The following is a 20396-nucleotide window of genomic DNA, read 5'->3' as shown; positions in this document are numbered from 1 at the left end:
TTGTTACTTATGCTTGCAACTTTTGGTCCCTCATTGATACAACCTGTCTCAAGACAGTAATGTTTGGCATGAAGTTATAGCATGGAAAGAAGATCATAGTATACCTTGCTAATCTCATTTGACAGGTCTGATTTAACTAACACTGTGCAACTGCTCTAATGATCCGTGACAACTAACAACTCTGCCCTACAGGTTTTGAAATAGAAATATTTTGCATAGTAAATTCAGTAAATTCAAATTTTGAAAAATGAAAATAATTAGTTGTAACATTTTAAAAAAATTAAGTAAACAGCCTGAACAATGAAATTCATTTTAATTTCAGAATTGTGCAAGTCAAAAAATGAAAAGTGAATGTAAAATTCTCTCAAAATTCTCTCCTCATTTGACTTCTGAAATTTTCTAATGGGTATTGAACAAATTCAAATTTACTCTGCTATTCAAACAAGTTCCACACTATTTTGTTTCTTTGATTTTAAAGTTTAAACTAATTTAACAATATTGCAAATTTTTGTTATAAATTTTAGTCTGTGCAAGTTGTTTACTTACAATAAGCCAGAGTATTGTAGCTACCTTGGTCTTGCTTTCCAGCCTCTAGTAACACAAAACTATTCTTCTGATTATTTTTCAGTTAAATGTAAAGCTCCTGAGAACATCAGAGCCATACCTTGTAAATAAAGTGCTTGGTGTTGAACTTGCCATTGGTGTGCATGAGGACAGTTTGCAGAAAAAATCCAGGGTGAGGGAACCCTGGACTGAATTGAGATACAGGTAATTTAAAATCACTATTACCCTTCTCTCACTTTCTTTCCTCAACAAAGTTTTGGCAGCATGGCAAAATAATAAACACAAATATTTTAAAGCCAGACTAATTTTGCTGCTTTGCCACCACTGTACTAGAATGCCTTGGAAGTGGGATTAGCTGGGCTTCTCCCTACATTGAGACAGTACATGGCCCATAACACACTGTCCTCCCTAGACTCAGTACCTAGACCCAACAATTCATCCTCCCTTTGGGGATAACAGCTTTCTGCTGCCAGAAAACATTGTTAGTCCTATAGCTCAAGTGGTAATGGTCTGTGATACAATAATATATATTCACAGTTCAAATGATGGACAGTTTTGAGGTACACAACAGAATTTGTTTTTACCTTTTCCTTTTTAAAAAAATAGGAAGTTGCACACAGAAAAATTTATGTTAAAAATACTATTCAGGCTGCAACTCAAACTCTCAAAAATTAGGAAATGCCCGATTACAGTTGTTCACACAACCTTAACATGGTCCATTGTGCATATGCATTATAATATATAGTCTAACTCTATCATCACATTCCCCCCACACACACAAATTCCGATTTATTCATTGCACAGCATGGGCATACAAGGGGCAGGATTAAGGTCACATGACAAACAAATCACAGCACTGCTCTATACTTTCAATGGAGAGATGTGCTCTCTTAAATGATGGAGGCTCACCAGCACTTCTCCTTCCTAACTGCACTCTATGGCTCTGCATGGAAGAGACTACAATCTATCAGCCTCCCTTTCTCTCGTTCCCACCCCTTGCTACTCTCTCCACAGTAGCGCTGGCAAAACAGAAGCACCAGACAACTACCACAAAGTACTGTCTGTTTAAAGAATTAAACAAATGGGATTAAACAGGCAATACTTGTGTATTCTATGTAGTCCCCCATTACCAGCAGCACAAGGTTCCCGGGCACATGCAAATGAGTGACAGATTTCCCTGCCTCTCAGTCTATAACCCTTGATATCATTAAGCCATTGTTGCAAGGCTGACTTATCCCTACATCTTAAAAATGTTTCTGAAAAGCAATTTATTTACATACATATAAAATTGTGCTTTGGAATGCACCAGGCTACACTAAATAGCAAGCACTTTTATTATAAACTCAGAGACAAGATTTTCCCTGAATCAGGGTGGATAAAAATCAATGATTTTTTTAAAAAAAATAAAAATCAGTTTTATTTAAATTGAATTTTTTGATAAAATGCTTTTTGAGGAAAAAAGCAATCTAAAGATAGTTTTACTTAAGATACATTATAGCTCAAAAATATCTCATCATGGAATAGGGATTATAAATTCTAATTCTATAGTATGAGACAATACATTCATGTAATGTTTAAGAAAAGTTTTGTAAACGAGTTCCAATAGTTCATGGATTAGGGACCCAATTTTATGGTGTTCCAGGGGCTTCTGTATAGATTATTTAGGTTAATCTTTCTATCTACCAATGGGACTCAGTGCTTTGTCTAGAAGACACTACTTTGCAGCAGCTGCTCTGAAAAAAGCAGGAGGAACCAAGCTAACTCTCCCACAAGACATGTGATGGAACTCAGAGTAGTGGACTGTTTTGAGCACTATATCAACAACTGCCTTCATCCAATGACAGTTTGTGAACAAAATTGTGAAAAAATAAATGGCACTGTCACAGCCAAAGTTCTCCATATTGGGCTTAAGAGAAATGTTGAACACATGCTGAGTACCCTGAAGCCTATTTCTGTAGCCTTGAACAAAATGCAGGGAAATAGGTGTTTTATTGCTGATGCATGAAATTTCCAACATGAAATTTGAAAGGAACAGAGTGAGATTTTAAAAAGAGAAATATGCAATGACAGAGTAAATTACAAGCATTAAAAAAAACAAACGAGACAAACACTATCTCCAGCTCATTTTTTTGCAAATATTCTCAATACTCGGTACCAGGGTCAAACCTTAACTGCTGAAGAACAGGAGTTGGCTATGACATGGACATCCAGCAATCATCCCTCATTAATGCTAACTATAATAAACTTCAGAGCTAAAGGTGAACCATTCAAGAAATGTATGTTTGCTGATGATGTTTTAAAGAAAGTCACACCAGTGAACTGGTGGAAGTCACTTAAGCACTTGGATTCAGAGACTTGTTGAAGTGATAATCTCACTTTTAACAGCAGTAGATTCTTCTGCCGCTGTAGAAAATATTTTTTTCCTTTGGACTAATTGATTACCAATTGAAAAATTGTTTGGGACCTGAAAAAGCAGGAAAGGTTGTTTTTCTTTTCCAGATTATGAACGAACAGGAAAATGAAGATGAAGACGACTGAGTTAGCTGCAGAAGCCAATATTTTAAGTTTCTCATGTTGACCTGGCTCACATAGTCCATTTAATTTTTTTAATATTTCATTTAACTATTTTAGTTAAAAACAATTTTAACAAAAACAAGTCCGATTTTAAAAAACTTGAATGTTTAACTAAATTCAAAAATTCAGATGCTTGTTTTGTTAAAATATTATATGTTTGCTGTTGAAGAAAAAAATCCAGACTACATAACATAATTGTTTTAGCTAAATAAAACAATTTAAAATGTCTGCCTGGTGATGTTCTCCTCCTAATATAGCATGGCAAGAAAATCCTCCAAATATTAAATGATTAAACTGTTGAATAGGAGATATTTATGAAGTCATTGGGAGGTGAATTATCTGCTTCCATTACCTTTGGTAAATGAAATAACCAAACAATCATTCATTTTCTGATATAGCTGTAAAACTAATCTGAAAAGTTTTCAAAATAAATCACTTAAAAATGTATAGTGTGTACCTTCTCAAAATGAAACCTACATCTGAGTTGTGAATATGTACTAAGATTATAACAACCAACAAGAATTTATTTATTGCATTTATGTAGAAATCAATGATTAAATCGAGTCTTCCTGACTAGTGATTTAAATCAATTTGATTTAAATCATGAATCCACCCTGCCCTGAATCCCATCTAAAATATTCTTTCCATGCTGCAAAGTTGTTATCTCAGAGGTTTTTCATAAGCTTCATCTATTTTGCAGCTGCCAACACTCTATGTTCCTTTCAAAAATAAAAAAAGGCCAGCCACAGAACAAAGTGTCACAACACCAGAAACATACAGGGTTTATTAAAACTGTTTAATTTATTTAGATTTGTAAATACACATTGTAACCATAAAGCTAAGGGCAGCCTAGAATTCCTCCTTACCTGTAAGGGGTTAAGAATCTCAAATAACCTGGTTGGCACCTGAGCAAAAGGACCAATGGAGAAAGAAGATACTTTCAAATCTAGGAGTGGGGGGAGGCTTTGTTTTGTATGTTCTCCTGAGAAGCAGAGACGCATCAGGTCAGAAAACTCCTCCTCCTGTAAACCATCCTAAAAGTCTCTCATATTACAAAAATTGTAAGTAAAAGCCAGGCAAGGCGTGTTAGATTATCTTTTGTTCTGCTTGTGAATTTTTCCTTTGCTGGAGGGAGGTTTATTCCTGTTTTTTGTAACTTTGAAACTAAGCCTAGAGGAAGTTCTGCTGTGTTTTTTAATCTGTTACCACCCTGTAAAGTTATCTTCCATACTGATTTTACAGAGGTGATTTTTACTTTTTTTAAAAATAAAATCCTTCTTTTAAGAACCTGACTGATTTCTTTATTATCCTAAGAGTGGGGAGTGAACCCTGACAACACACAAAAGAAATCTATTCCAGGTTCTGATGGCAAAGGTGTACTAATTCAAAATTGAACCAAACAGGAAAGACTAAGCCAGCAACTACTACTCATCCCAAAACCATAAAAGAATTAAACCAAGTGTTAAAATCAACTCAACCAACATCCCCTTTGCTTCAAAACAGCAGCCCTTGTTGCAGTCCTTTATCCCCAAAAGCCTGTGTAAATGAGATGGAACTTTCAGCACACTCCGAAGGTGAACAGTTTCAGACTATTTTGGACCAAGTGGTAGAACACTACATGTTCCAAAATGAAAGGTCCTCTTGCACTCAGTGAAGGTGCTTAAACTAGAACAACCAGGACATAAGGAGGTGGCTTCTTGGAGAACTTACTGCAGACAGTCCCCTCTCATATCCAGATGGTTTCATCTTAAGCATCTCTATCACCACAACCGTTGCTGAGGGAGAAAGTCTCTCAAGGAGACAGATCTCAAATAATTTCAATATAGCTTTATTGGTCAAAACCAATACCTTAAACCTCTGCCCCGAAACAATAAGCAGTCAATGTCAAACCCTGATGATTTGTGGCATGTACTTTCAATGAGATACATCACATAATATGCAGACGGCCACATTCTATGAAGAATTCTGTTTGGGGTTTTTTATTTAAGATGTAGCTTGATGTACAGCACACTGCAGTAATCTAACATGACAGATATGGACATCGGTAACAGCTTCAGATCTAAAAGAAATAGTTTTAATCTCTTTGCCAGACAGACGGAAAAAGGCCTTCCTAGAAACTGCTACTATGCGATTGTGGCACCTTAGAGACTAAAAGAAAATGAGTACTTGTGGCACCTTAGAGACTAACAAATTTGAGCATAAGCTTTTGTGAGCTACAGCTCACTTCATCGGATGCATGCAGTGGAAAATACAGTGGGGTGATTTATATACACAGAGAACATGAAACAATAGGTGTTACCATCACTCTTGTGACAGTCTGTATGGTAACACCTATTGTTTCATGTTCTCTGTGTATATACATCTCCCCACTGTATTTTCCACTGCATGCATCCGATGAAGTGAGCTGTAGCTCACAAAAGCTTATGCTCAAATAAATTTGTTAGTCTCTAAGGTGCCACAAGTACTCCTGTTCTTTTTGTGGATACCGACTACATGGCTACTACTCTGAAACCTGTTACTATGTGATTGTGTTACATAGGAACCAATAAAACCTTCACACTGCAAGCAAAAATATATAGTCCTGGCTGAATATCTTCTGGCTGCCTCCCAACAACATTCTAGCATTCCTTTAATCTAACCTGGATTGATCTTCAGACAGCTTGCGCTTATCCATGTCAGTCTCAGACACCTTGAGTAAGGTTTTCAACAGCACATATAGGGTCAGATGAGACAGAGACCTGCACGTCATTGTAACGCTTTGGGGTTTCACCCAGACCAGGAAGGGGGTTGCGTCACAGCCTGCCCTGTAACCCTGGGTGCTTCTGTGCAGTGCACAGCCCTAACAGCAGCAAATTGCTTACAAAACAGTATCCTCTCCCTGGGTTCCACCAGCCTGGTTAATCCTTACTGGGCGACACCAACAGCCCTTCCCATCTGTAGTCTCCCCAAAATCATCTCCCCTGCAGTATCCAGTCCTTTTCAGTCGATAGTCACAGAAGTTATCAAGTTAACTGCCCTCAAAGAGACAGAGCACACACCAGTTTGTTAATTTAGCTAAGGACTACACTCTTCAGTTTAAAACACAAAACTGAGATGATTTTGTAATACAACAAAATTAAGTTTATTAACAAAGAACAAATATTTATGTGACACTAAAAACAGAATGCACAGATATAGTTAAAAGTAAAACAAAACAAAACATGCTTTCTAGTGAAACAATTTCAGCAAGTTAAAACCTTTGTCTAAGCAGGTTTCTCACTTAGAGTTGGATCCAGCTACTCTTGGTTTTCAAGCCAAGAGGATCCACTTTGCATAAGCTGAAAGGCTTTGCTCTCCCTTTGTCCCCTAGCTGATAGCAATGACCGATATCAGTTTTTAACCTTACAGTGAGTTAAAAGTCCAAACATAACTCAGTAGCTCAGAAAGATTATTAGTATGTATACCAGAATTGAGCTCCAAATGTTCACTTTAAAGCTCAGGACTAATTATTAATGCAATCTTACACTCAAATTTTGAAGGCATGTTTTTTAATTCTAAATTCAAATGGATATTATGTCACCTATGCAGTGGACAAAAAGTTCTGTATCTCGTGAACCTCTGCTTTTTAATAATTATTTTCTACACTAATTCCTACTACATTACTAACGAATGGGGACTTAATATTTTCACAAATAAGGACTGGCTTCAATATATTCTGCATAATCTATATATTATATTTGCATATAATCATAATTGTACTTTTAATTTGAATAAAACTATGCTAAAAGAAAATTAACATTACAAAGTAAAGAACTCGAGTTAAAAAATGTTAATGTTACAAAGTCAAGCCCACAAAAGAATTTAAAATTAGGATTAACAGCGCGCACAGCAGCAGCAGGTCTCCATTCTGTTTTGTGTTGCATACCAAATGAGATAGCTGGGGAGCATTCAGCAATATTAGCACCAAATCTCTAGCAAAGCTCTACTGAGCATAACACAGATTGCAAATGGTGTTTATAACTCCTTATAACTTGACCAATCCTGAAAAGATTGTCATGGCAACTGCAAAAGGTACCTCCCAGCCCCCATGCCTATCTATTTTCCCCTTCTCCCTCTCCCCCCAACTAATTACCGATCCTGCTACAAACTAGGGAGGCAATGAAACCTTCCCCCCTGCCCAATAAGTATCTTAAAACAACAGTTGAAAAAGTTTCTACAGTAGGAACTATTAGTATAGGAGTTGCTACCACTCCCTATATATTTCTTTAAAGAATATTCCTAATTCTCTTGTTTACCCATACAAGGTATCTATGATTCAAAATGTATTTAGAAACTATTTGTTTCTAGAATTTGACAGCTGAATGGTCATTTAAATGGAAAGGTATTTTTCTCTCATGAGGACTAAGGTCCAACACCATATATTTTAATTACCAAATTCTTAGGAATATCCTATACTTATAAGGGATTCCTTTAAGGAGCAGGAAAGCCTTTCCCAATCTGTTCTAATGAAAACATCAAGAAGATAAACATGTTTTTTGTTCAGTTTGTAGAGGCTGGTAGGGGGCAGTGTCCTGTGAGAGAAACTGAGTCCTGATTAAGGGCAGGGCTTCTCTGATTAGGGGGTCTATAAAGGCAGCCAAACAGTCAGCCAGCGACACAGGAGCAGCAAGCAGAGCTGTAAACAGGAAAGTCTGAGTGGAAATTCATAAAGGAAATTTGAAGTAGGGAGTGTGATGTTCTGGTTTTGTTTTGGTGTTTGTTTGGGTCTTTGTCTGTTTTTCTTTTACCCTTGACAGGAATTTAGGTGGGAAGGTTATGACAAGTACAATAATTCCTCGCTTAACATTGTAGTTACGTTCCTTAAAAATGCTACTTTAAGCAAAACAATGTTAAGTGAATCCAATTTCCCCATAAGAATTAATGTAAATAGGGAAGGTTAGGTTCCAGGGAAATTTTTTTCGCCAGACAAAAGACTATTATACATACATACATACACACACACACACACATACACACACACACACACAGAGTATAAGTTTTAAACAAACAATTTAATAATACACAGCAATGATGATTGTGTAGCTTGGTTGAGGTGGTGAAGTCAGATGGTGGAAGAGGGTGGGATATTTCCCAGGGAATGTCTCACTGCTAAATGATGAACTAGCGCTTGGCCAAGCCCTCAAGGGTAAACACACTGTTAATGTAGCTTCACACTCTACAAAGCAGCACAAATGGAGGGAGGAGAGACAGCATGGCAGAGAGAGACAGAGACACACACCGTGTGTAAGAGAGAGACGCGCATTGCCCCTGTAAGTACGCTAACCCCACTCGAAGTACATTGCCTTTTTAAGTAGATCAGCAAGTTGAGAGAACTGCTGCTGCCAGCAAGCTCCCTCTGTCCTGTCATGTCCCCTCCCTGCTCTGTGGAGATAAGATACAGGAGCGGGGAACAGGATGGGAGGAAGGGGGACACCCTGACATTAGCACCCCTCCTCCCCCCGCTCTGCACAGAAAGCAGGAGGCTCCTGGAGCAGCTCCAAAGCAGAGGGCAGGAGCAGCACACGGCAGTGGAGGGAGGTAGAGCTGAACTGCCGGCAATTGATAGCCTGCTGAGCAGCTGCTGCACAGGGAACTTAGGGGAGCTGATGGGGGGCTGCTGGTCTACCCTGGTTCCAAGCCCCCACTAGCTAGCTCCAATGGGCTGCTCTTTCTGCAAGCAGTGGACAAAGCAGACGGCTGCCAAACAACGTTGTAAGAGAGCATTGCGCACCTTTAAACAAGCATGTTCTCTAATTTATCAGCAATGTAACAATGCAAAAACCTTAACCGGGATGACTAAGTGAGGAGTTACTGTACAAAGGCTGCAGTGGAACTGGCCAAAGCCATGGAAGAGACAATGAAGATGACCAGATGTGGAAGCTGAGGTATGTACATGACCCTAGAGCGGGTACCCAAGAAGAGCTTCATTTGTATGAAATGCTACTTGAAAGAGCTGATGGAAGAGAAGATACGAGGGTTGGAGATGTAGGTGGAAACTATGGTTGAGTTTCGAAGGTGGTTCGAGCAGATGATGGAGCAAAGGCAAGAGAAGGCTGAAGGGAAAAGCCAAGACTTGCAGATGCAAGCTGGACGGAAGAACTCGGTTGGGTATGGAAGTGGTCAGTGGAAGCATGTGACTTCAAGAACCAGGCAGAGGAAAAGACCAGCTAGTGAAGGAGAAATAGAGCTCAAGAACAGGTTTAGTGAGTTGAAAAATGAAGGGGCACAGCAGACTGTAACTGAAGGAGGGAGGGCAAGCAAGACGAGAAGAGCGGCTAGTCCTGTAAGAAGAGGAGAAGAGCCAATGGAGATATCCAGAGTTCAGAGCCCCAGGAGGCTACAGAATGACTTGCAGAAGATTGTAAGGGACAATAAAAGACAGGAGAACTCACAGACAGAAAGAACAGGAAGAAGGCCAGAGAATCACACCATCATGAGGAAAAGGCAGATCTATGTGATTGGGGACTCCCTACTAAGAAAAAGAGACAGGCTTATCACCAGAGCCGATCCAGTGAACAGAAGGGTATGTTGTCTTCTGAGAGCTAAGGTAAGGGATGTGGACCTGAGGTTGAAGAGGATCCTAATGTGAGCAGAAAAGAATTCACTGATTATCCTTCATGTGGGAACAAACAACACAGCAAAATTCTCGATGGAACATATCTAGGGAGACCATGCCAGCTGGGAAACGCGTAAGGAAATGGAGGCTCAGGAGATCTTCAGTAGGATTCTGCCTGTTCTCCTCCTCTAGGGACGAGAACGAAGGCAAGACAAGATGATGATGATGATCAACAGGTGGCTCAGGCAATGGTGCTACAAGGAGGGCTTTGGGATGTTTGTCTACTGGAAGCATTCATGGACAGAGGATAGTTCTCATGGGATGGACTCCACCTGAGTAGGGAGGGAAATAGACTTCTGGAATGGAGGTTGGCACAACTTATTAAAAGAGCTTTAAACTAGGAACTCAGGGGAGACTTTGGGAGATGCTCATTTAATCTCTGCGCCAGATTTTAACATTGAGAGGGAGGAAAATCAAGTAAGAAAGGATACAGAAATGGAGAAAGGAACAGCATTGGTTAGAAGAATGGATATTAAGAGGAAGGATAGTGCTGATGCCCATCAGAGAGGAGACACTGGCAGTAGAATGACTGTAGCCAATCAAGTGAGGAATGTGAATGAAGCCAAACAGCAACAGTTATGATGACTGTACACCAATGCAAGGAGCCTGGGTAACAAAATGGAGGAACTAGAACTACTGGTGCAGTAGTGAAACCAGATATTATAGGGATAACAAACACGGTGGAACAGTAGTCATGACCGGAGTATAGGTATTGAAGGGTAAATTCTGTTCAGGAAAGACAGAAATAAAGGCAAAGGTGGTGTAGTATTGTATATTAATGATGAGGTATACTGTAAAAAAAAAATGGAGTGGGTGATGTTCTGTGGCTTGAAATATGCAGGACATCAGACTACATGATCACGATGATCCCTTCTGGCCTTAAAGTCTATGAGTCTATTAAATCAAACCGTATCAAGCCAGGTTGCTTCCAGGGTTCCTGCATCAGGACTGTTGAGCCAAACATTTTAAACTGTAAAGGCTTGGTTCCTGATAATGATGGGAAAATTCTACCTTGGAACAAATGGCACTCCTTCTGGAAGAGAATCACACTTTCCTCTGCAATACTGTTTACATCATCATCATCATCAAGATGTTCCTTCTGAACGTGGCATCAGCCATTACAATCTGAAAAGCCCAGTGAGATGCTTCCCTCAAGATGGCCAAGATCACCCTCCATTATGCAAGTTCTTCTCTATTCAGAAGTGGTCTAGTTGAGATCCTGAAACCCCTGAAAGGTAACCCCCAAAATGGCCCTTCTAAAAGCCAAGATGTCTTCTGAGCAGTAGTCCTTTTGGAAGCCAGGTTCAGGTCAAAGCCAACAGGATTCAGAAGGTATGTGCCAATCCAAGAATCAATCCTTTCAGAGCCTGCGATGGGATCCACAGGTGGCACCTCCCCCTGGTCACTCTGGGGATTAACTCTTAAGGTGCTGAGCTCTCCTCTCACAGACTCTTCACCTGTCCTCACCCCGAAGGCCCTCTCAGCCCAGGAGCTGCAGCTTCCTCTTCGTGACTTGGCTCTTCAGCCAGGTCACTATGATCCTCCCTTTCCAGGGTAACAAAGTTTTTCAAAGTCTCTCTCCACACTAGCAGTCTCAGGCAGTTTTCACCCCATGCTGCCACTCTCTCAGTGGTTGGCAGAGGAACCTGGGTCCACCCTCTACTCTGGGACCGTCTAAGTCAGCAGTCAAGGTCTGTTCCCTTCTAGACTTTACTGCTTTTCCCTGAGCCCTTTCCTTACTATCTGGCACTCTCTGCACAACCCAGTTCGCCAGCCTCCCAACTGCCTCCAACCAGTGAGTAACTATAGCCTACCTGTCTCTGCAGCCTCTCAACACTCCTCCCTTCTCCCAGGGAGCAACTGCAGACTTTCCCAGCAGTCCCCCTCTGCTTTCAGTTTCTTGGCTTCATAAATCCAGCCCAGCTTCTTGCTCCTCAGCTGGGCTGTCCTCACTGGGCTCCTAGTCATGGGATTTCTTAGCCACCCGATTTCCCCTCAGTACTGGTCTATCATACTAATTAGCCACCTTCTCAATCTGCATTAACTTTTTTAGGGCAAGTGTGGAATAAACACCCCGTCAGAGCCCTAATTGCAAATAGTTCTGCTTTCAGTGCCTCTTGTAGCTATTGGGAACAGCCAAGTAACTGCCCAGGAGAAGTACCTGACTAATGATACAGGTCCTCAAGTACTCCCTGCCTCATTTTAAGGAGATTCCAAAGAGCTCTCATAACTTCACTGGGCACACAAATACCCCTGACTATTTCTGTTTTGCCACAATGTCCTGGCAAAATTCATTCTTTTTATCTCTCTGTCCAAAAAGCCAAGCATTCCAGAAAATGAATAATTGTGTTGTTTGCTGTCAAATGATCTATCAAGTCCCATCTACAGAGACAAGGATCAGGAATACATTTGCTAGTTTCATAGTATCCAAAAAGAAAAGGAGTACCCGTGGCACCTTAGAGACTAACAAATTTCTTAGAGCATAAGCTTTCGTGAGCTACAGCTCACTTCATCGGATGCAATTTGTTAGTCTCTAAGGTGCCACGGGTACTCCTTTTCTTTTTGCGAATACAGACTAACACGGCTGCTACTCTGAAATAGTATCCAAAGTGACTGGTAACTTCCATGGTATCTTAAAACAATTAAGATATAGGTGGAACTTTTCACAAAAAAAACTGTTTAGATTGACAAATATCCCATATCTTTGTGATTCCATTAAAATGTCACAGCCATATTTCTTCTTCTACATAGATTTTGACAAAGTCCAAATTTTGATGTCAGTTATGAACCTTAACTATAGTATAATGAAACTAAGCTTCAGAGTTTATTTGAAAACGACATTTGATATCTCTGCAGTATTAGATATAAACATTTACACAATACATGTAACAGATGACTATACCTACCTTAAATAGGATTCCAGAACTCTATCTAGTCTTTTGTAGAAGGGTCGTGATGTAAAGTATCCACTCCAATAATGATTATCTCTGTCTGCATATGTGAAGAAATCTCCACTCAAAACAGGAAAAACTGAATTGCTGTTCTTTTCCTCCAAATTACCTGCTTTGCGCAGAGCCTCAAAATAATCTGATAAAGTCCCAAACTGGGCCTGAAACAAAATTATAAGAACTGTTTATGTGACTGACAGATTTCTATTTTATTAGTTTAGAAATTTAGGGTTGAAGTGTATGAACATGGTGGCTTTAAATACGTACTTCAGTACACCTTCTGCAAGAAAGGTCATCACAGAAATATTGTTTTAAATAAAGTAGCTTAAAAATTTCCCTTGACACCTTTGATTCAGGGTTGACTATATATCCCATGAGAAACTATTTCCAACTCACAAAATTAAAACTACCCTTTGTGTTTCCAAGTATAAAAACATTCTCTGTAAAGCAGCAGCAGTTTAATCAAAAGTCAGATGAACAAAATAAGTTTTTCATTTCTCTCTTATAGGCACATATCAAGGACTTGATCAAATCTAGGATTCAGCTGTAAGAAAACTGTCCTACATTTCTCCTCTCTCTCAAAAAGATGCCTATTGGAGTTTAGTAATCCAGCATCCAGTAATCCAGTTTATGGAGATGTCTGAAGAGATTACCTCTCATATAATGAAACAAAAGCATCATTTTTAACTTGATTCATTATTTTCAGTTTTATTAGCTCTACTGTGTCACAGCACAAAGTTTGTTATGTTTTCAAAGCTATTTATAGATCGTGAATAAAACCAACCAACATCTGCTTTCAAAGGCCTTCTGCATTTTTCTTCAAAAGTCTACTTACAAACAGTTACATTTTTATTCAAACTTAGAGTTCGAAACAGGAAACTGAAAATAAGTCTAAAACCTTTACATTTAGTTTTAAGTGTAGTTGTTTTAAAGAGATGATAGTTGAGCAAACTGGAGTTTGAATCAGACAAAAAAATTATGATTACAAATGGAGAGGGAACAGCATGAAGACATAAGAAAAGCGACCTCCCTGTGATCAACTGAGAATTTATACACTTGAAATACAGTAATTAAAAAGGCAGTATTACACAAATAAGAAGCTTTATAAATCAATCCTTTCATAATGTTTATATTAAATATGGAAACAAATAAGGCTTTTTCGCAACCTTAAGTTAATTGGCAATTAAGGTGTACTATTGTGAGAATAATGGTGTCCAGTTTGGGCGTTTTGAAAAAGGTATTTGCAAATGAGTGATTTTCAATTAGTCTTCTTACACTAACGTCTTTTGTGTTCTAAGCTTGCTTGTCTTAGGATATGTACTTCAGTAAATTCACACTGGAAAAAGATGAAGTCTCTTAGAAGTACAGTATTTACATGTGGAATTTTTGGGGACTCTGGCCTTTTACTTTTAATTTCTTTGTTATTCAACTCAATTAACAAACATCTAAAAAGCTTTCATTGTGTGAATTACACATCCTTTAATTTATAATTTACTTTTTTTTAGGTTTAGGAATGACAATACAGTTATGAAATTAGGCTAAATCAAGATTAATTGTCAACTCCCAGAAACCAATATATGCTTGATCCTGCACCACTAAAAGCAACAGGAGTTTTACTATTGACATCAATGGACACAAGATCAAGCCCATTGCATGTAAGCGAATAAACAGTCCAACTATAGGGAGGATCAGCCACCTCGGACACTTTCATGTGCCTTGATAGTGCTCCTAGCACACCACAGGATTTAAAGACATCACATAGCTCAGTGTGATTTTGCTATGTTGCCCATTAAGAAAGATATGATAAAGATTACTAATTAATCTTTATTTTAGTATGTGTACTTGCCTGAGAATTATGCTAGTACAATTTATCTTTCTGTAGGCATATCACTTGTTCACAAATGTAAAACATGTTTAAGTCTTAGCCTGCTCAACTATTAGTTTCCAAGATATAAAAACTCAGTTTAAAAAATAAATATTTAAAGGAAAGCAGTAAGACCAAATATTTTCAAAACATTAAACACCTATACTCACTTTCAAAGTGCCATACATTGCTTTTATTTGAGAAACTATAAAGAACTTATATTAACTGACAAAGAATAGCTGAAAATTACTATATAGCAAAGTCTTTCATATAGAAGATAGTTTAGCATCTCTCAAACAAGGAAATTGTTGCTGAACTGCATGTGAATGAGTGAGACATAAAAAGCACACATTCCAAGAAGTCAGGAAGCAAGAATTTACTCACCTTGTGCAGTAATGATGGTTCTTCAAGGTATGTATCCCTAAGGGTGCTCCACTGTAGGTGTGCTTGGGTTCCTGCACTGCTGATCAGAGAACTTTGGTAGCAGTATTTGTTAGTCCCGCACATGCGCTGTCCCTCCTTGTGCCCCGCAAAGGAAGATGGGTGAGTTGTGGAACACCCATAGGGACACACATCTTGAAGAACCATCATTACTGCACAAGTAACTTCTTCTTTGAGTAGGGTCTCAATGGGTGCTCCACTGTAAGTGACTCCCAAGCAGTATCCCCACTTAGGGGATGGAGGTTCAGAGTTGGGTCAATTACAGATGACTTCTTCAAGCCTTCTTCTTCCAATACTTTGGAGCCAAAGACTGAATCGGAGGTAGAGTCCCCATTGATCGCATAATGTTCTGCGAAGGTATGGACTGACGCCCAAGTCGTCGTTTTACAAATTTCTGAGATAAGGACATTCTTGAGGAAGATGACGGATAAGGAGATTGACCTCATGGAGTGTGTGCAAATACCAGCTGCAGATGTTATGTTGCAAACCTGATAACATTGCTTAATGCTGCTCAAGACGCATTTGGAGAGCCTCTGGGCTGATATTGCTGAGCCCTTGTATCTTTCTGAAATAGAAAGGAAAAGCCTGGGAGACTTCCCAAGAGCCTTCGTCCTATCCTGATAAAAGGCCAGAGCTCTCCTAATGCCAAGCACATGTAGTATAGCTTCCCTGTAATCACTGTGAAGCTTAGGGTAAAAACTCAAAAGATAGATCAGATGGTTCAAGTGAAAAGGAGAAGTCAGCTTGGAGCTGAACTTCGGGTGTGGTCTGAGTGTGACCTTGTCTCAAAAGAATACTGTGTAGGGGGGATGTGCCATCAGAACTGCTATTTGACCTATTCTCCTAGCAGAGGTGATTGCCACCAGCAAGGCAGTTTCACTGACACGTACCTAAGCGAACACGTCACCCTGGGTTCAAAGGGAGATCTAATCAGGCTTTTCAACACTAGATTTAGATCCTACGTAGGGGTGGTATGTTGGGGTTGTGGGAAAAGGTTTACTATATCACTAGGGAAACATTTTGTGGTTAGGTTTGATAGCATTGAGTATCTGCCTACTTGTAGCTGAAAGGCTGCTATGGCCAGTAGGTGGACCATGAGTGAACTGAAAGATTGTCCCAATTTTTTAAAGAGTCCCTACGTAGTCTAGGATCTTTGGAAGGGTAGCCGATGTCAGAGAAATTTGTTGGGAACTACATCAAGTCTGAAACCTGGAACACTTTTACAGGTATGTACGGTGTGTCATGGATTCTCTACTGTGTAGTAATTCCACTTGTACCTCCTCCGAGCAGGAGCTTTCTATGTATGGGAACCACAAAGGAGACAAGCCTCGAGGTGGAGAATCCCCAGGTTGGGATAAGTGCATCCTTTGTTCTGCAAGAGGAGGTATGGAGTGGATTGGAGAGAGATAGTCAAGCACATCGCCAGATAAGTCTGTCTCGGCCAGGTGGGAGCAATCAGTATGACATGAGCTCCTTCTCTTTTTATTTTCAATAGGACTTTTGACAGTAGGGGAAATAGGAAAAAGGCATAGAGAAGGTCCTTGTCTCACGAAAGGAAAGAGTCACCCAGAGAGTGCTGTATTATCCCTGCTTTGGAGAAGTAGTTTGGACATTTCCTGCTCAGGGAAGTGGTGAACAGGTCTGTGGTCGGTGTCCCCCACTACCTGAACAGGTCATGAAGCACTGCTGGGTTCATCTCCCATTCATGGTCATGTAGGAACTTGTGACAGACTGTCCGCCATCATGTTTTGTATGCCAGGAAGGTAGGCTGTTGACCGTGTAATGTTATGGGAGATGCATCTGTTCCATAACTTTAGTGCTTCTGCACAGAGGGACAGTGACCTGGCTCCTCCTCATTGATTTATGTAATACATACAAGCTATATTGTCTGATAGGACTCTTGTGTGTATTCCCTTGATCAGCAAGAGAAATAGGTGCAGGCACTCCTGACAGCCTTGAGCAAGAAGATGTCAATGTGGAGGGATGTCTCCACCGATGACCATTTACCTTGTATTGTAAGGTCATTTAGATGTGCACCCCATCCTATTAGGGATGCATTGGCAGTGAGAAGTAATGACAGGGAAGTTTGCGAAAAGGGGATCCCTTTGCAAACATTTGCTGGATTTTTCCACCAGTCCAGGGAGCTTTTGACCCTGGTGGGCAGTGACAAAGATTTGTCTAGTCTATCTCAGTTTGGTCAATAGATCAAGCTGAACCACATCTGGAGACACAGCATGTGAAGCCTGGCATGAGATATCCCTCCTGTACCAGCTGCCATATGCCAAGAATTGGAGGCAGTGGCTGGCTGATATCTGGGGGCTGTTTTGTACTGTCTCTATAAGCGTGGTCAAGTAGAGGAACTTGTGGTGGGGTCGGAGCGCTTTGGCCTGTAACAATTCAAAGTCAGCCTGTAGCAGGGCTATTGCCCCGCTCCTGAAAAAAGGTAGGCTGACTGGGTGTGGCTGCAGCTGTGCCCGCTTCGTCAATCAGGCCACAGCTGGCCCTGATAAAAGGGCTGAGGGCAGAGCTGGGTCACAGTCTCTCGCTCTCTGGGACCTAGCTGCCTGAAGGAGCAAGGATACCCGAGGCAGAGCAGTGTTGCGGAAGGGCAAAGGAGCTGGGGAGCTCCAGCCTGGCAACTCCCCAGGCTGAGGCCTTGGTTAAAGTCTAAGGTGGTACTGGGGCTGCAGAGCAGCCACCCAGGGATAGGCAGAGGCAGCTGGTCCAACCCCCTTGCCAATGATAAGTGGCCATTACGGACTGCAGTTTGCCCCAGTGAGAGTGGGCTGGATGACGACTGGCAGTAGCCACTGAGGCAAGGTGGGGGTAGAGGATTGGGTGTTCCCTTGGAGGAGAGACCCAGAGTGTGGGGGGAATACTGTGGTGGGCAGAACCCCAGGGTAAGGGGCACTGGGAGGGACACGGGAACAAGAGCTAATTCCCAAGCAGGAGGCACCACACTGGTGAGTCTTCGGTCCACTACACAGCTCCTATGAATTCCACGCGTTGTACTAGGGTGAGAGCTGATTTATGGCTGCTGATCTATAGGCCCAGTTCTGTGAATAAATCTATTGTGGTTTTGGTAACCCAGTGAGTCTCGTTGAAGGAGTGGGCTCTGATGAGGAAATGATCAAGGTGGGGTAGACCATGAACCCCTAGGATGATAGGTGTGTGGCCACTATTGACAGAACCTTGGAGAATACCCTCAGAGTCTATGATAGCCCAGTTTCCTATTCCAATGCTGGAATAATCATTGCTAGAGTGACCATTTTGAATTTTTGAGCTGTGACAAACGTGTTGAGTGCTCAGAGGTCTAGTATGGGTCTCCAAACTCCGTTCTTCTTGGGCATTAGGAAATAGTGATAGTAAAAAAGCTTTGCCTCATAGATGTTGAGGAACAGGAGCCATGGCTCCTAACTGGAGCATGCAATCTCTCTCGTCATAGTAAAGTCTCGTAAGAAGAGTCCCTGAAGAGGGACAAGGAAGGATATTGAGTGGGGGAGAGGTAAAGTAAAAAAAAATCTCCAAGACCCATCAGTCTGATGTTATGTGTTCCCAGGTGCTGCAGAACATGGCAAGGAGATAGCCAAATGGATGGGATAGGATGGTCAACTGTAGTGATTGGGGGAGTGGTCTGTCAACACCTCAGCCAACATGTCAAAATTGGTGTTTTGAGGTGGAAGGTTGTGACATGGAAGAGACTGTGGACCTGATGGTTTGCATCTGGAGAACCTAGATTTCTTTCTTTGAGGCTCATAAAAGCATTGAGTCAGGTAGTGAGATGTACGGAATTTATGTTGTCACAGCAGACTAAATTTTCTCTTTGTTATGGTTGTTTACATCCCTAATGAGCACAGAGGTGCCTTGGAATCCCTAACAGTATGGAGGGATGCGTCAGTCTTTTCAGCAAACAACTTGGTGCCTTCAAAAGAAGAGTCTTCAGCAGTTGTCTGCATCTCTTTAGAGAAATCCAAAAGGTGTAACCATGACACGTCACATAACCACTGCCGTGGAAATGGACTGGGATGCTGTACTGGCTGCATCGAGGGCTGACTGGAGCATTGTTTTGACTACTAGTTGTCCTTTCTGGACAATAACTCAGAACTGGTCGTGCTGTGACTGGGAGCTGATCAATAAAGCTGTTGAGTTTTGAATAGTGAACATTGTCATACTTGGTCATTAAGACTTGATAATTTGTTATTCAAAACTGCAAAGTGGTGGAGGAGTAGGCCTTTCTCCTGAAGCGGTCCAAGCATTTCCAGTCCCCATCATAGAGGGATTGATCTCATTCGGTGCTGGCGGCCGCAGGATTTTACCATATCCACAACGATGGAGTTGGGGGGAGGGTGAGAAAGAAGATATTCCACCTCCCTAGGCAGGATGCAATATTTTTTTTAATCAACCCATTTACAAGTAGGCATCGCCAATGCTGGGATTTGCCATATAGTTTTTGTGGGGTCCAGGAGGGCTCATTGATGGGGAGGACTATTCTGAAGGAGGAGGAGGAGGAAGAGTATAGGAGGTTCAAGGAGTTTGTGGCGAGTGTCCTTGACATCCTCCAGGTATCTGCAACCCTTTGGCCAAGTCCTGGAAGAGCCAGAAATCAGCAGCTAAGAATGACTGCCTCATCTGGAGGAAGATATATTGGTTCTTGGAGTAACCTCTTCCTCCATTCCACCCTTCTGTTCCTCCATAATCTCCACTGAAGGTTCCGAGGTTCTGCATACCATAGCCGAGGGAGAATGTCTCAGGGGCTCACGGGTGAGGCTGAAAGCCCAAGTATGGGGGCAATATGCCACCCAGGGATCCCAGTAGGGCCACTGGAGAGGTGGGATAAAGCCCACTGATGGTGCCCATGGCTGGTCGTATTATGTTAGTGGTGGGGGCAGGCTGAGGGTATGCCCGAGGAGCCCCTTGTTAACAGGCATCATAGGGACAATGGGAGGAGTGGTAGGAGATGACTTGCTCTGGCTCGCTGTCTGATTTGCTACTAGAACGTGGAGGTGCATGGCAGGGTACCAGAGAAGACTCCCACACTTGGAGAAGACTTGGTATTGAATTCCCAATGCCAAGAAGAGGAGACTCTGGTATGTCAGATAGCCTGAATTCTCTTGAGTGCCGGAATTCCAGCAGTGCCACTGGTGGTACAGAGAGAGTCGGGGATCTCGCTCACACCAAACACTCCGGTGCTAGATGGGGCACTGATGACGGTGCCAAAAGTACAGCATGTACTGGCAGCATTTTCTTACTGGAGCGCTGTCTGCTCCAATCTTTTTCCATTGGGTACCGATGGTTTGGTGCATGTGCCCATCAGAATCTTAGGTGCATCTACAATACCTGCCACTCTAGATCTTTGTAAGCCATGGATACC

General features: G+C 41.3%; 1 protein-coding gene across 3 annotated transcripts in view; it reads right to left on the bottom strand.

Annotated features, from left to right (window-relative positions):
- MAN2A1 (mannosidase alpha class 2A member 1) overlaps positions 1-20396 on the bottom strand; it is a 208371-nt gene that overhangs the window by 109663 nt on the left and 78312 nt on the right. For all 3 annotated transcript variants that reach the window (XM_038402274.2, XM_038402277.2, XM_043514896.1), the window contains exon 9: positions 12679-12881. In XM_038402274.2, the coding sequence (XP_038258202.1) occupies positions 12679-12881 (203 nt within the window). The remainder of the gene's footprint in view (positions 1-12678; positions 12882-20396) is intronic.

The sequence above is a fragment of the Dermochelys coriacea genome, chromosome 5 (genome assembly GCF_009764565.3).
Source record: "Dermochelys coriacea isolate rDerCor1 chromosome 5, rDerCor1.pri.v4, whole genome shotgun sequence".
NCBI classification, from domain to species: Eukaryota; Metazoa; Chordata; order Testudines; family Dermochelyidae; genus Dermochelys; species Dermochelys coriacea.
This window is presented reverse-complemented; position numbering and strand designations above follow the sequence as displayed.